General features: G+C 38.9%; 1 protein-coding gene across 4 annotated transcripts in view; it reads left to right on the forward strand.

Annotated features, from left to right (window-relative positions):
- Positions 1–16928, forward strand: part of Pgant5 (polypeptide N-acetylgalactosaminyltransferase 5) — a 95678-nt gene extending 78750 nt beyond the window's left edge. For all 4 annotated transcript variants that reach the window (XM_070104484.1, XM_070104483.1, XM_070104485.1 and 1 more), the window contains 3 exons: positions 778–876; positions 8573–8707; positions 14988–16928. In XM_070104484.1, the coding sequence (XP_069960585.1) occupies positions 778–876; positions 8573–8707; positions 14988–15134 (381 nt within the window). In that variant the 3' untranslated portion in view covers positions 15135–16928. The remainder of the gene's footprint in view (positions 1–777; positions 877–8572; positions 8708–14987) is intronic.
- Positions 16929–17312: the final 384 nt, after the last annotated feature.

The following is a 17312-nucleotide window of genomic DNA, read 5'->3' on the forward strand; positions in this document are numbered from 1 at the left end:
GGTACCTACGTGGTGCTAGGTGAACAGGACAACAGGTGTAAGGAAAAGCGTTGAAATGTTTCTACCCCGTTGGGAATCGAACCCGGGCCCTCCGTGTGTGAAGCGAGAGCTTTGCCAACAAGGCCACAGGGTCACCCAGTGAGTAGGAAGTCCAAGCAGATTAGTTCAGGTAATTTGCTTGGGCTTCCTAATCATTTCTGCAACATTGCAAGCTCCTGATAAAGTGTTGATTGTAACACGAAAGGCCTAGAGCTATCATTCACCTCCAACTGTGGTTAGGTTAGATATGGTTTGTCAGGAAATAGAGGAAGCATTTCTTGATGATGGTCTTACTGAGATGATGACCTGCAGCTGAAGCTTTTGGTCCTCTGACCAAGGCCTTCCGCTGGCTTACCACTCCACCTCTTTAAAAACAATGGCTATAATTGTGATTACTTTGCATACTATTCAATTTTGGATGTGCCTTTTCAGTTGCAGTTGCAAAAAATTGCACTATATATACATAATAGGAAATATGATATTGCTGTTTCTGATATACTATATATTCAATTATGGATGTGCCTTTTCTATTGCTAATTGCAAAAAATGCACTAAATACAATAGGTTTTTAAGAGAGAGGACTGAAATACGATATTGCTGTTTTTTAATACATATTCAATTTTGGATGTCCCTTTTCAACTACAAAAAAAAAAAACTATATAACATAGGTTTTTAAAGAGATCTGAATGGAATATAACATTTCTGTTTTTTATGCTATTTAACTTGAATCTTTCTTAGATCCGAAACGCGGAGACGCAGAGTTGCCTGGATACTTTAGGTCGCAAGAGTGGCGAGAATTTGGGCACCAGTTATTGCCATGGTTTGGGTGGCAACCAGGTCTGGTTATGAATGATTTATTTATCATAATACACCGCTTAACTTTCCAGCTTTTTTTTATTGTTCTGTTCTTACCTATTTGTGGTTGCAGAGGTCAAGTCATAGCTCCTGGACCCCCATCTCTTCGCTGGTCGCTACTAGGTCCATTCTCCTCCCTGCTCCATGAGCTTTATCATACCTCTTGTAGTTTCCTGCATGTATGGGTGGCAGCCAGATGTAACGAATGAAGAGAGAGAGAAAATGATGATGATAATAATAATAACCAGTAATAATAATACAAATACAAAATTTTTATTTATGCGATACAGAGATAATGTAGTTTACGTATAATAAAATATTGTTAGGCATAAAAGAAAGCCGCTGGTATGCTGTGAATTTTGGGAAAACTTAAGAATTACACACAGACTGTTAAGTAGGATTTCTTATGTAGTTAACATCATAATAATGGCATTAACTGTACACAACCTGCACATAGAGAGTGGGAATTTTGACGACATTTTGGTCTCACTGGGGACCATTTACAAGTCACACTTCGTAAATGGACCATTGTAACATAGCAGAGGTCAGGCAACATAGATCAGGTACTGTCAGGCAATATAGATCAGGTACTGTCAGGCAACATAGGTCAGGCACTGCCAGGCAACATAGGACAGATACTGTCAGAGAACATAGGTCAGGCACTGCCAGGCAGCATATCAGAGATCAGGTACTGCCAGACAACATAGGTCAGGTACTGCCAGACAACATAGGTCAGGTACTGCCAGATAACATAGGTCAGGTACTGCCAGATAACATAGTAGAGGTCAGGTACTGCCAGACAACATAGTAGAGGTCAGGTACTGCCAGGCAACATAGTAGAGGTCAGGTACTGCCAGACAACATAGCAGAGGTCAGGTACTGCCAGGCAACATAGGTCAGGTAACATAGCAGAGGTCAGGTACTGCCAGGCAACATAGTAGAGGTCAGGTACTGCCAGACAACATAGGTCAGGTAACATAGCAGAGGTCAGGTACTGCCAGGCAACATAACTGAGGTCAGGTACTGTCAGACAACATAACAGAGGTCAGGTACTGTCAGACAACATAACAGAGGTCAGGTACTGTCAGACAACATAACAGAGGTCAGGTACTGTCAGACAACATAACAGAGGTCAGGTACTGTCAGACAACATAACAGAGGTCAGGTACTGTCAGACAACATAACAGAGGTCAGGTACTGTCAGACAACATAACAGAGGTCAGGTACTGTCAGACAACATAACAGAGGTCAGGTACTGTCAGACAACATAACAGAGGTCAGGTACTGTCAGACAACATAACAGAGGTCAGGTACTGTCAGACAACATAGCAGAGGTCGGGTACTGTCAGACAACATAGGAGAATTTAAACGGGACTTTTCTGAAAACATTCTCTCTCTCTCTCTCTCTCTCTCTCCAGCCGCTTCCCGGCTCACAACCTCTTCCATCTACCAAATCTCATTATAAAGCTAATTTATAATGTTCTCTGAGCTCATTATAAAACTAATTCCCTATAATGTTCTGTGAATCTTTTCAGTCTTTTTTACACCACTCATTTTTTTTTTTTTTTTTATGCATGTTATTCAGACAACTAAGATGGATATTTGTGATTTCTAGGTGTTCTGTGTTTTGTTCTTGCACAGTTATAATTGAATTTATGCATGATGAATTACTTGTTTGATGAATAACACTTGTGCAACACTGAATTTTTACCCAAATTATTTGAGTTTTAATGATGTACAGCCTCTCCTCACTTAACGATGAAGTTCTACACCTAAGACCACATCGGTAAGTGAATTTGTCGCTAAGTGAGGAGCATACTATAATGGTGGAAATAAATGGTATAAAATACCGACACAATGGAAATATAAACACAAATGCAGTATAATGTGATCCTTTATTGACAACGTTTCACCCACACAGTGGGCTTTTTCAAGTCACACACGGATCTACCTGGGTAGATCCGTGTGTGACTTGAGAAAGCCCACTGTGTGGGTGAAACGTTGTCAATAAAGGATCACATTATACTGCATTTGTGTTTATATTTCCATACTATAATGGTAATGGGTTTGTATTAGCTATCTTTGGTATTGTTTTAATGACACCTTTCCACCATTTATAACATTTCTAGTATATTTTTAAATGTTTATACAGTAGTTTATTGTATATTGTAATAAACACAACAGAGGAAATCAGCTCTTAACCCTTTCACTGTCGAGACCCATGCTCACAAACTTGCTCTCGGTGTCCAAGAATTAAAAAAAAAGAAAAAAATTTTCTTATGAAATGATAGAGAATCTCTTCCCAATGGTAATGACACCAAAAGTACGAAATTTGATGTAAAACTTATGGAATTACGCTCTCACAAAGTTAGCGGTCTCAGGATGTATGCGCATTGGCGAGTTTGACTACTTTGAGCCCTATTTTCAGCCAATTCCATTGTTCCAGTCAACCAAACTCATAGCTAATTCTCTAGAACTCCATTTGTTCTATCGCTTGAGTACAAGAAACTGCCCATTTACAGATTTCAACTACCCAATAAAGTGGTCAGAAATTGGCAATTTGGCGAGTTTCACACAAATTTCAAAAGATGCCAGTTTCAAAATAGGGTCCAGAATAAACAGTGCAGACATTCCTGGCACTAAAATAATGTTTTCTCTGTTCATTAGTCATGTCTCCAGGCCCCTCTTATATTAGTCTTGCTTTCTATTTTGAATTTTTATTCACAAAAAAAATAGAAGATTTACTGTTATGCAGACTACTGCATTATTGTAATAATTGTATAAATCATGTCAACCCATTTGTGACTGTATAAGACTGGCCAGTTGGACATGTATTGTTTACTCTTGAACATCGGCAATAATTGAAGATTTCTGCTACTTTGAGCTCAATTTCAAGATACCTTTCATCATGAAACTAGTCAAAATCATCTCTATTTCTGTAGTATATCTTCCATGCTATCAAATGAGACCAAGAAAACGAGAATACAACCATAAATACCAAACAAAAATACAGTGGACCCCCGCATAATGATCACCTCTGAATGCGACCAATTATGTAAGTGTATTTATGTAAGTGCGTTTGTACGTGTATGTTTGGGGGTCTGAAATGGACTAATCTACTTCACAATATTCCTTATGGGAACAAATTCGGTCAGTACTGGCACCTGAACATACTTCTGGAGTGAAAAAATATCGTTAACCGGGGGTCCACTGTACACATCAAACTTGGCATTTTAATGCAAAAACACAGTTGGAGTTTGTTTTTTTTCATTATGCACTGCCTGCTGCAGGATTTTTTTTATACTGACCACACAGACCCACTCTCTGACATGTAGGTCTACCAGCCTTCTCCTGCTAGATTTGAAGCCGCTAGAATTTTGGGGTATTAATACGTCGCCAACACTGGCTTGTAAGCCATACCTATACGCTACCAACAGTGAAAGGGTTAATACACATTATTTAGGTATGTGTAGTTGTCAGAGCCCATCATAAGTACGAGTCATCAGTAAATGAGTACATTGCTAAGTGAGGAGAGGCTGTATATAGCAAATATATTGATAATGCAAGAAAATTATTCAGAAACTTGAAAAATGATGTGAGATGTCACTATTTTCGTATCTTAATTTGTATTGAATTGATGAAGGCAATGGTTGGTGACACATATTCACTGTAGAGATGCATAGGTGTTGCACATGTTGCATTCATTAATTTTTCAGTGTTGCATGCTGTTAACATTATAAATTTGCACTTCAGTAATGTAAGACTTGCATGGGGTGTTGTGCATGTATTTGGGATGTAAGGAAGATATATATGTGGATTGTTGTGGGCCACCAGCAGCAACAATCTAGTTGACCAGGCTAGCACCAGATGAGCCTGGACCATGGCCAGGCTCCAAGAGTAGAAAAACTCTAGAAACTCATCAGAGGTATATCAAAGGTATATACTCTTGCCCACGTGGATATGAATATATACTTGCATTAATTATAAGATCGTTTCATGGGTAGTTGATTGACTATTGAAACTGATTTCAGAACCTCTGGAAGCAGTTAAATTTAGTGAGTTAAATTTTCCATATTAGGATTAAAAAAAAAAGAATTATTGCATTTTTTTTTTAAATTAAAGATTTTTGCAAATATATATTCTTCCACGATATATAAAGTGTGGATAGTGTGTCGAAGTTAAATTGTATTGTTTGCGCTGAACATTTGTGATGTCCACTTTCGGCATGAGTTATGGATTTGGATTTCCCTCCTTTGGGAACTGCCACCGTGGTAGCAAAACAACCGAATCGTGATTTTATAAAGATGTGACTAATATCATTTTTATTTTTCAAAATGTACATAGAAATTCCCCAGTGAGTGAGTTTGTGTCATATTCAAACCAACAGATAAAAACATCAGATGATATGTGCTTGACTCGTTCTCAGTCATCTCTAAAACTGTCAGTCTGTCAGAAGCTGTCAAATAAACAGGTGTGTAAGTGCGTACACTGACGTGCATATGTCTGTGGGGACTCGGATATTGTCCTGTAGTGTTTGTAAATGAATTAGACACATGTAACACCTGGGTATCTTTAAAGATGAAGATAAAAGATAAAGATTTCATTTCTTTGCAAAGATTGCAATGTGTAATGCCCCAGCCACTATTATGTTGGGCATTTTGGGCAGACTAAACCTAGCACTTACACTCTACTTAATACTAGGCATATTAAGAGTGGTAAATCTTAATTATACATTGATTTCCTTTACAACAGAGATATAGCTAGTTTTTTACAGTACTTTAATTTGTAGTTGAGATGATGTATATAAAAATTATGATATTACAATTTAGCACAATTTTTGAAGGTATTAGAAAATGAAGTACAGGAGAACCTTGTTTGTATGACTTAGGTTACCAACCCTGGGTGGTAAGTAAATATCGCTGGCAGGTGGAAAAAAGCAATTTTTCATTACTGAATGTGTCTAAAATGCCTGATAATATGTTTACACTGTCATATATTAAGTTCTCAATACAGCTAGGCGTAAAAAACAAATAAAGTAAAATAAATATACTGGTATATCCAGGTATATACAATACTTCCATACCCCCGGCCGGGATTGAACCCGCGGTCATAGAGTCTCAAAACTCCAGCCCGTCCCGGGCGGGGGTATGGTTTATTTGCAATCGTGTCATTACGATTTCTTGAGTCATGTTGACGGCAGTGAAGGGACTTGAGCTAGAGTTCGTCACGGCCACGCTAGCTGGAGATTCGTCTGTAAAAACTTGCATTTGTGGTCACAGTGGTGCCTGTGCTAACTTTCCTATGGTGTAGAAATATACCTAGTTGGATGAATCTTATTGTGGCTAGCTGGTCTAGTGGCTAACGCGACGGTCTGGAGTTTTGAGACTCTCTGACCGCGGGTTCAATCCCGGCCGGGGGTATGGTTTATTTGCAATCGTGTCATTACGATTTCTTAAGTCATATACAATACTTACCTTAAAATATAGTGTCGGTCAGCTTTCCCTTACACAACTGTTGTAAGAAACCATACCCCCGGCCGGGATTGAACCCGCGATCATAGAGTCTCAAAACTCCAGCCCGTCGCGTTAGCGTTGTAAGAAAACAACAGAAAAGTGGTAAAAGCACTGAACATAATGAACAATGGCTCATTTGAAAGCCAACGAAAATATGGAACACCGAATTAGGTGCTGTATATATGAAGCATTACTGTAATTAATACCTTATCTTTGACGAAGGTGAGGGACTGATAACCTCATCTTCTACTGTCTCCAGTTTACAACCTCTGTAATGAACTAATGCAGCCACTGGTGGGTGAAAAATCCTCAAAATAAAGATACCCAGGTGGTACTCATGTCTAATTCATGAAGTTGTCAGTCTTTTATACCATCAGTGTGATGTATTTGTCAAGCTGAATGAACTGTACTGCCTTGGCTTGGGAAAATTAATACCGGACATTATGCAAAGTGTAATTAAGAGTTACTTTTTATTTTTTAGGTCGTACGTTCATTTTTAAGTTTGTCTGCAATACAGAGATATATACAGTCCTGTAATTTATATCGAGTTTAAGCTTTACCCGACTGTTGTAGTAATTGTACTAAATTTCTTCCCATTTATGAAATGACAACTTTTACATCAAGAAAATTAAGCCTTTTATTTTTTAAAGGCCTACAATCAATAAAGCAGATGTACAGGACACTAATTATAATGTTCATGGAAAGCAATACACTTGCAGTGCAAAACAATATGCATCAGTTCTTCATGCTATTCAAAAGACTCGCCCAACATTCACAAATAATAGAAGATTATGTCCATACATACGTACATAATTTTTTTTTTCAATGCACTGGCAGTATCCCATCGAGGCAGGGTGACCTGAAAAGAAAAACGAAAGCTTCTCTTTTAAAATTTAGTAATGTATACAGGAGAAGGGGTTACTAACCCCTTGTTCTGGCATGTTAGTCGCCTCTTATGACACGCATGACTTACGAAGGAATTCTGTTCCGCTTCCCCATGGCGATAAGAGGAAATAAACAAGAACAAGAACTAGTAAGAAAATAGAAGAAAACCCGGAGCTCACACTACACACGCATGCTTGTACATGCATATATAGTGTGACCTAATTGTAAGTAGAAGTAGCAACACGTACCTGAAATCTTGCATGTTTATGAGACAGAAAAAGGACACCAGCAATCTTGCCATCATGTAAAACAATTACAGGCTTCCGTTTCACACTCGCTTGTCAGGACGGTATTACTTCCCTGTTTGACTGCTGTCTACCAACCTCCTTCCACAGGATGGTAGTACCTCTCTGGGTGGTTGCTTCCTCCCAAGCCCCCCTACCTCCAGGTACATGGGGGCCAATGCCCCCATATTCCTGGATTCTAACTGGAGGGTGTTCTGGGAGTCGGCATCCCTGTATACCTGGAGGGTGTTTTAGGGATCAATGCACCCATGGCCCGATCCATGACCAGGCCTTATGGTGGATCAGGACCTGATCAACCAGGTTGTTACTGCTGGCTGCACATAAACCATCGTAGGAACCACAGCTCAGCTGGTCAGCTACTGACTTTAAGTACCTGTTCAGTTCCCTCTTGAAAACAGCCATGGGTCTATTGGTAATCTCCCTTATGTATGCTGGGAGGCTGTTGAACAGTCTTGGGCCTCTGACACTTGTTGTGTTGTCTCTTACGGTACTCACGGCACCCCTGCAACAATTCGCATATGCTTTATTGATGAGTTTTGCTGTTGCTTTTAGCTTGTATGAGATTTTGTGCTTGCAACTTGCACGCTTACCTCTGCTTGATAGGCCTATATTTTCCCTTTCTTTGGTAGACCTATTTTAAAAAAAAATTCTCTTATACACTAGTCTATTATTAATGATTTTAGTATTAATAAGTATTGTTCAAAATTTTGAAATAATTTGCATATTTAAATCAATAGTTTCTTCCTGATAATGTAAAATTTGCATTTTTTTGTATATGGTAATATCCATCCATTTTCAAAATAGATAAAAGGTTTGTTAAAATTCATAACATTAACCAGTTTTATTCTAAGTTAATTTAATTTTAATTATAATAATAACTATTGAAAGAATCATTTATTTTTTAAAATCTCCATATTTTAATTTGTTTATTTTTACTTTTTTTATTTATATTAATGTTATTAATACCATGGTCAGGTATTTGCGTACACTAAGAGGCAGCAGATAATGTCGGACGACAACTGTCTGGACGCGTCCAATCCCAGCGGACCGGTCAAGTTGGTCCGCTGCCATGGCATGGGTGGCAACCAGATGTGGAACTATAATGACCAGGTACTGTATTAATGGGTCTTGATTGCTAAAGTGATTGTAGGGACCTCCAGGAGGTTTATTGCTGAGGTGACTGTAGGGACCTCCAGGAGGTTTATTACTGAGGTGACTGTAGGGACCTCCAGGAGGTTTATTACTGAGGTGACTGTAGGTACCTCCAGGAGGTTTATTGCTGAGGTGACTGTAGGGACCTCCAGGAGGTTTATTACTGAGGTGACTGTAGGGACCTCCAGGAGGTTTATTACTGAGGTGACTGTATGGACCTCCAGGAGGTTTATTACTGAGGTGACTGTAGGGACCTCCAGGAGGTTTATTACTGAGGTGACTGTAGGGACCTCCAGGAGGTTTATTACTGAGGTGACTGTAGGGACCTCCAGGAGGTTTATTACTGAGGTGACTGTAGGGACCTCCAGGAGGTTTATTACTGAGGTGACTGTAGGGACCTCCAGGAGGTTTATTACTGAGGTGACTGTAGGGATCTCTGGGAGGTTTATTACTGAGGTGACTGTAGGGACCTCCAGGAGGTTTATTACTGAGGTGACTGTAGGGACCTCCAGGAGGTTTATTACTGAGGTGACTGTAGGGACCTCCAGGAGGTTTATTACTGAGGTGACTGTAGGGATCTCTGGGAGGTTTATTACTGAGGTGACTGTAGGGATCTCTGGGAGGTTTATTACTGAGGTGACTGTAGGGACCTCCAGGAGGTTTATTACTGAGGTGACTGTAGGGATCTCTGGGAGGTTTATTATGTTTTCTTCCTCAACACAGCACTACACAACACATCTTAACACTACACAACACAACACAATACATCTTTACACAACACTACACAACACTACACTACACAACACAACACTACACAACACTACACAACACTACACAACACTACACACAATACACTACACTACAACACAACACTACACAATACTACACAACACTACACAACACTACACAGCACTACACACACAACACAACACTACACTACAACACAAGACAACACTACACAACACTACACAACACTACACACAACACACTACACTACAACACAACACAACACTACACAACACAATACTACACAACACAACACTACACAACACTACACACAACACAACACTACACTACAACACAACACAACACAACACAACATATTTTAACACTACACAACACATCTTAACACTTTCAGGGTCCAGAGGTCAAATCTCAGTGTGACAGTCAGGGTCCAAGAATTTTGAAAAAAAAAAAAAACTTACAGAATTAAAGATAATAATTTTCTATAGGTATTAAAAAAGAAAATCCGATCAGTAGTTTCCAATATATAGAGTCGTGAAGTTGACCCTCGATGACTGGGTGGCAGCAACATAAACGACTTCCGTAAAGTCGCACTTTTTTATTTTACTGTTTTGTTCCTTTTTTCTTTTCTAATTTTGTTTTTTCCAGTAATGTCTGTGCCCTGTGAGACCAATATAATGCATAATGTATATATGTAAACTCGTTGTATTCAACACAGTAACTGCACTGATATTTCCAGCATTATTTTGTTTACAATAATTGTTTACAGCAAAAAACTTGCAAAAATGTTGTATATTAATAGTGTTCTATTATATATTTACATATGTACAGTCACTGGACATGTTGCTAGGACTTCTACAGTCTGTGAAAATCTTTAAAACAATGTGTCATGCACAGTGGTGTCTTAATCACCTGTACACCAGTATGATTTTATATTATGCTTATAGACATGAGGCATAAGCATTATTGTTGCAAAAAAACAAATACATTTCAGCCACAGTAATCTACTTCCACTGGTGGATGCCAGTGTCCTTTGTCCTGGAACTGCTGAGTCAGCGGCTTGAGTCAGAGACTCGCTCCCAGTCTGGGCTGGTGCCGCATGCAGCACGCTGCAAGCACAAGTGCTTGTTGCACCACCACCACCTACTGATGCATGTGGTCTATCCATCCCAGTTGTAGCCACATCATCATCACTTTCACTGTCTATTCCAGGTGTAGGGCCACAGGATATACTCAGTCTCCTTGGAATTGCATATGGTATAGGGCACCATATGGTACAGATACAGGGACCCCAATGGAAATAAGTCACTGACTTTTGTTGGATTATCCTAGGATCTTTACACATACACTGCTATGTATGATAATCTATGTAACTGTATTTGTGTATACCTGAATAAACTTACACAAGCACATGTGGCATCATAAGTAAATTTATTCAGGTACACACAAATACAGTTACATAGATTAACATATATAGCAGAATATGTGTGTGGAAAACCTAGGATAAGCCCATAAAGTCGAAGTGACTTATTTCCATTAGGGTCCCTGTACCATATGATACAATGTACCATATGGTATATTGTACCATATGGTATATTGTACCATATGGTATATTGTATCATATGGTATATTGTATCATATGGTACAATTGTACCATATGGTACCATTGTACCATATAGTACTATTGTGCCATATAGTACAATATACCATGTGGTTCAAAACCATAGAATTCCTCTTCAGATCCACTTGCATCAGTGTTAGAACTATAATATGGGAATAGGAGAGTCAGAATTCACCAAGGAGTGAGAGCTTCCTTGCTGCCAGGCATGATGAACAAATGGTACTGAGATGGCATTCCCACAATGCAATGTGGGTGCCCCGATTTTTTGTATACTGCGCGCACTACCACGCGAACCCATTCTCTTAGATGTAGGCCTACCAACATTCTTGCTCTAAATTAGAAGCTGCTAGAATTTTGGCGTTGATCGATGGCTTGGACCCTGGCTTTGTAGCCATAATTGTACAGGACAGACCATGAAAGTGTTAATTAATAAGCTAAAGCAAAAATAATAAGAATAATAATAATATTCCATTCCAACTATATTTCATTATTTTAATATAAATTTACTGATATCAGTCAGCTTGAGCTATGAAAGTTGTCGAGTTATCAAGTGAACAATTTTACTGAGAACTTAGTTGCTATGATAACTTTAAAAATGTCTCATATCTTCGTGTTCTTCCGTGTTCTCTCTGTCGTGGTGTTCACCGAAGTTTATCTTCAGGACATTGATAAGGAACTTGGGAACCAACGTAACGTTCTAAAGTCTCTCAACTTGATCTCAGTTGAACCTTTATCATGTGAAAATTGGTACTATGACATACCAGTGATCAGTACTGGTATGCACTGTGGATGTCTATACCAAGAAATAATGTCGTCAGATATTCGGTCCAGAGAAATTATGGTCAACTTTACCATACCAAGTCCAAAACAAGCTTTCATGACTACTTTGTAGTTGTTTATGGATGTGGTAGTTGTGGCTAAATTAATTGTACCATTAACATGGTTGTTAGTCCCACTGGCAAGACTATTATGCTCACTTGCCATGATGAAAATCATTGTACCATTAACAAAGTTGTTAGTTTTACTGATCCTACCCCTGGCAAGACTTGTTTTTTATATCTTCCGGAAGTCACCTGTATGCTCCTTAACACTCTTGACTCTAGTGATAGTTCTAGAGTGGATAGAAATACCATTGTTCTGGGGTATCTTTACAGTGCTGTCACAGGTAGTGATGTTCATCAAGAAAGCTTATATACTGGTAGAGCTGGCACTTCATCATTGGATAGCTTACCTCATAAGAATAACCCTTCTCATTACTGTCCATCTCCTACACTGGGGGCTCAGTCTGGTCCCCATAGTACTGAAATTTCAGTACCGTGTGATGCAAATCCTATGGAAGATTTTTCCATTGTTATTGAAGGAAGTTTTCTTTGAGCTTGTAGAGATTATACCAGCAGTTCTGTTGAAAATGTTGTTAATGATTAAGATGATTGTGCAGGTATCATCTGTCGCACGACCTTGGCTGCATCTTCTGGAAAAGTTCATTTTACATATCTTGTGGTTATTGCTAAAGGAATTTTTGTTGGAACTTCTTCAGATGGTAGCAACACTGGTGTGGTTCTTGCTCAGACTACGTTTTCTGGTACCATTGCAAATTGCAATGTTGATACACATCAGCAATGTGCTGCATGTTGTGGAAAAACTCATGTTATATTTCTTCTGGATACTCCTAAAGGAATTTATGTTTGGAGTTCTTCATATGGTAGCAACACTGGTGTGTGTGTTCTTCAAGCTGGTACCACTGCAAGTTGCAGTGTTAGCAGGCATCACCAATGTACTGGACCAGACTGTGATGTTAACTGTGACCATACTAAGAGCCCTGGTACAATTGGTCCCTTTCACTCAACACTGTCTCCACTTCATAGAAAGGGTGGTAGTGAGATTGTTACTCCAGCTTCTGTGGCTGGTATTGGTACAGATAATGCAATGGCTGCTGGCACCACTTGTTATATTTATCTTGCAACAAATACTACCACCAATCCTTCTGCAACTGCTCATGCTAACAGCTTTATTGTGGACTCTACGCCGAAAATTCTCACAAAATACTGAAACCCACTGAAAAGTTTACTTATCATAAGACTATGTTGATGTGTGAATGTGGAGAAAGTTATATGTATATGGATGTTTGGAGTTTTTTTTCATGTTGTGTTAGCACTGAGAAATTTATATGGATCTGTAATTTATTTATATTGGTGATTTTTTTGTGGTGTCATAGAGTGATGATTATTTTTACTAATAATTATTGTTATATATATATTAAAATTAGTACTTATTATTTATTATGTATCAGCAGATCTGTCATTGGTTATGCATTTAAAGACATATATATGGGGGTGGAAATATGTTGCAGTGTTTTAACTGTAGTATTGGCACATCTCTGGCTGGCAAGACAGTGATGGAGTGAGTGATGATCTACCTACCTGGAAGGTATGCCAGGGATCAATGACCCCACAGCCCCACTCCATGACCAGGCCTCCTGGTGGATCAGGGTCTAATTTACCAGACTGTTACTGCTGGCTACACATAGTCCAACATACGAACCACAGCCTGGTTGATCTGGTGAAAGTGTTTCTTCTATATCTTCTTTTAAAGCACTGGCTGTCTCCTACCAAGGCGGGGTGGCCCAAAAAGAAAAACGAAAGTTTCTCTTTTTAAATTTAGCAACATATACAGGAGAAGGGGTTACTAGCCCCTTGCTCCCGGCATTTTAGTCGCCTATTACGTCACACATGGCTTACGGAGGAAGAATTCTGTTCCACTTCCCAACGTTCTGCATGTGTGCACATATGCCTTTCACTGTTGCATTCATGAGGAGGCTGAAGACTTCGAACATGGCAGAGCACATGAGATCAAGCTATGAATTGTTGGGAATGAGAGTTAAATGTATTGGTAATAGATGTTAAGGTTTGAAGATTAAGAATATTTCAAATGATACAATGTGTGTACAGCAGTGGGTGACATTTATGTGTGCAATGTGCATACAGAATGCCCCTTAATATACAGATCATTTCGGGCAAACTTAAGACTAATAAGATTAATTAGGCAATGTCTGATTGATTTCTTTTATATACAGTGTCTTGGGTGGTTGTAAATATAAATTTAGGAGTTGCAATGAATACAAGAGAATTGAGTATCGTATTAGTACATGCTATATGGCTTTTATGGAGTTTAATTGCTTTAAGAACTATATCCAGCCAGTATCTGGCTATATCACCATGGTATCTGCCTATATCATGGTATCTGGCCATATCCAGCCGGTATCTGGCTATAATCAGCCGGTATCTGGCTATAATCAGCCGGTATCTGGCTATAATCAGCCGGTATCTGGCTATAATCAGCCAGTATCTGGCTATAATCAGCCAGTATCTGGCTATAATCAGCTGGTATCTGGCTATAATCAGCCAGTATCTGGCTATAATCAGCTGGTATCTGGCTATAATCAGCTGGTATCTGGCTATAATCAGCCAGTATCTGGCTATATCCAGCTAGTATCTGGCTATATCCAGCCAGTATCTGGCCATATCCAGCTGGTATCTGGCTATAATCAGCCAGTATCTGGCTATAATCAGCCAGTATCTGACTATAATCAGCCAGTATATGGCTATAATCAGCCAGTATCTGGCTATAATCAGCCAGTATCTGACTATAATCAGCCAGTATCTGGCTATAATCAGCCAGTATCTGGCTATAATCAGCCAGTATCTGGCTATAATCAGCCTGTCTTGTTGGCCTTGTGGTTCCTGCCTTTAAAAATTTGTATGGCTTCTACTTTCATGACTTCTTATCTTGATTATTCCACTTCCTGACAGGTCATACCATATATGTAGTGCAATATTTTCAGCAGTTGCATTCTAATATTTATTACATTTTCAGGATGGGTCAGTCCGTCATGTGAACTCTGGCCGGTGCTTGCAAAAGCCAGATCCACGAGATGTCACCCTACCCGTCCTCAAGCCGTGCGACGGATCTGTCACTCAGCAGTGGATTATGAACGGGTCATTTAAATGGCAGGCTAATTAATCCCAGTGTTTGTTCAGTATGTGAATTGTTCTAATTTCTTTTATGAAAATGGTTGGAAATATGGTTTCTAAGAATACTCTGATAACTAAAACTAACTGATGCTTAATGAAGTTAGCATCTATAGTGTATTTAGAGCCACTGGTATTTGCCTAATATTTTTGCTATTGACGAGATTGTGTAAGTGTTCAGGAGTTATTAATTACGCAGTTGAATCCTGCAGTTTGAAGAAGAGGATTAGGTTTCTAAAAGTGATATGAATACAGAAACCACAAATAGGGGTCTTGTTAGAAACAAAAAGACAAAATATGACCATAATGTGACTATAAAGCATGAAGATTATGGGGTTCAACTGAACAGTAAATCTCCAGTATAATGAACTAGCAGGGGAAAGCGGGTGGCCGGTAATGGCAGTTGTGGTGGATACACATGAGGTTGTGTTTCCATGATAGTAATGATAGCAGAAAACTTTGTCCATTGTTTCCAAACTGACCCAGCAGATTTTCTTTCATAATTCTGATGTCCGTTATACAGAGGGTCAGTATTTCTATTATGGTTGTGAATGTCGGATGATGATACTTAACGCCCAGCTTAGGATATCAATGATTGATACTTCTGCAACTGGCAACTACAACTTAGATACCATCCATGATGAAACTACCATGTTTCATCATTAGTACTTAACATGATACTATGATGGTTGGGACGGAAAAGCGCATACTGTGCTGCCTTGCGATAATCTACAAATTTCTGTGTAAAACGAGAAAGTGTATGTTTGTACAAACTGCTAAAATCTTTTCCACTGTTTTTTGAATGTACTTTTTAAGTTAGGTATTATGTGATCATAACAGCATTTAAAAATCCTGTACATATTGGGTTTATGTAATAAGTGATAGAAAATACATTTAACTAATGCCAGCAGCTTTGGTTTAAGGAAAAATCAGGGAAACTTATCAGTCAGAGTGTTGTGTAGAAAACCTAGAAAAAGTATTGCATCAGGCAGGCTTTATGGTATTCGGTTTTTGAATTGAAGTAAATAAAATCCAACACTTGGATTTTTACGGGGAGAATGGGGCGGAGGTAGAGTAAGAATGTATGTGTGTATATTGTATATATGATAGTATCCTTTAACTTCCAGAGTTATATCTTCCTGTATGAACTGTCCAGGTGAGAATGGGAAATCAGTGCCTTCCAAGAAATGAAGAGAAGGTTTTTATATTAGTGTCACACCTGGCATAGTGGAAAGGCCATGTTGCAGAAGTTACTGCTAATACATTCTACAAAGAGCTCATTTCCTGAGTCAACGGCATGCATATTCACCTGTAGCTGTGTATGTCTGCAAATATACAACAAGAGGTGTGTGTATGTCTGCAGATATATATTGAGAGGTGTGTGTATGTCAGCAAATATACACGGAGAGCGAGAGGTGTGTGTGTGTGTCAACAAATACACACCAAGAGTTGTGTGTATTTCATCGAGTATACACTGAGAGGTATGCATCATTGTGCATATACACTTAAAGTTTACTTTAATCCCAATTTTAGGAATTAAAGTATTCTTGACTAGTGGTATAAAGTTTTCACAAAACCTTAATGACCTTAAAAAAGCTGATAGGCTTTAAACCCAACCAATCATCCACTGAATGAGTTGCCATGAGCTCATTTCTTGACTGAGGAGAGAGCACATATAATTTTTTAGAAAGCTCATATGGTTATTGGTGATATAGTGCGAAGATTTTCAAAAAAAAAAAAAATGAGCAAGGATATATGTATTTCAGTTTGGTATAACTGTTATAAATCTAATTGTTAAATTGATGTACCGAGAAATTGTGTGTGTTGGATGTTTTATTTATCAAATTTGTGGGGGAATCGAAGTGACTTGTTATGGTATTAGTTGACATGTATTAATTTGGACACTTTTAACAGAGAGAGCTTTAATGTTTATGATGTTCCACGAACTGCGGGGTGGTGTTCCACCCTACTGCGGGGTGGTGTGTCACCCTATTGTGGGGTGGTGTTTCACCCTGCTGTGGGGTGGTGTTTCATCCTATTGTGGGGTGGTGTTTCACCCTGCTGTGGGGTGGTGTTTCACCCTACTGTGGGGTGGTGTTTCACCCTACTGTGGGGTGGTGTTTCATCCTACTGTGGGGTGGTGTTTCACCCAATTGTGGGGTGGTGTTTC

The sequence above is a fragment of the Cherax quadricarinatus genome, chromosome 92 (genome assembly GCF_038502225.1).
Source record: "Cherax quadricarinatus isolate ZL_2023a chromosome 92, ASM3850222v1, whole genome shotgun sequence".
Lineage (NCBI taxonomy): Eukaryota > Metazoa > Arthropoda > Malacostraca > Decapoda > Parastacidae > Cherax > Cherax quadricarinatus.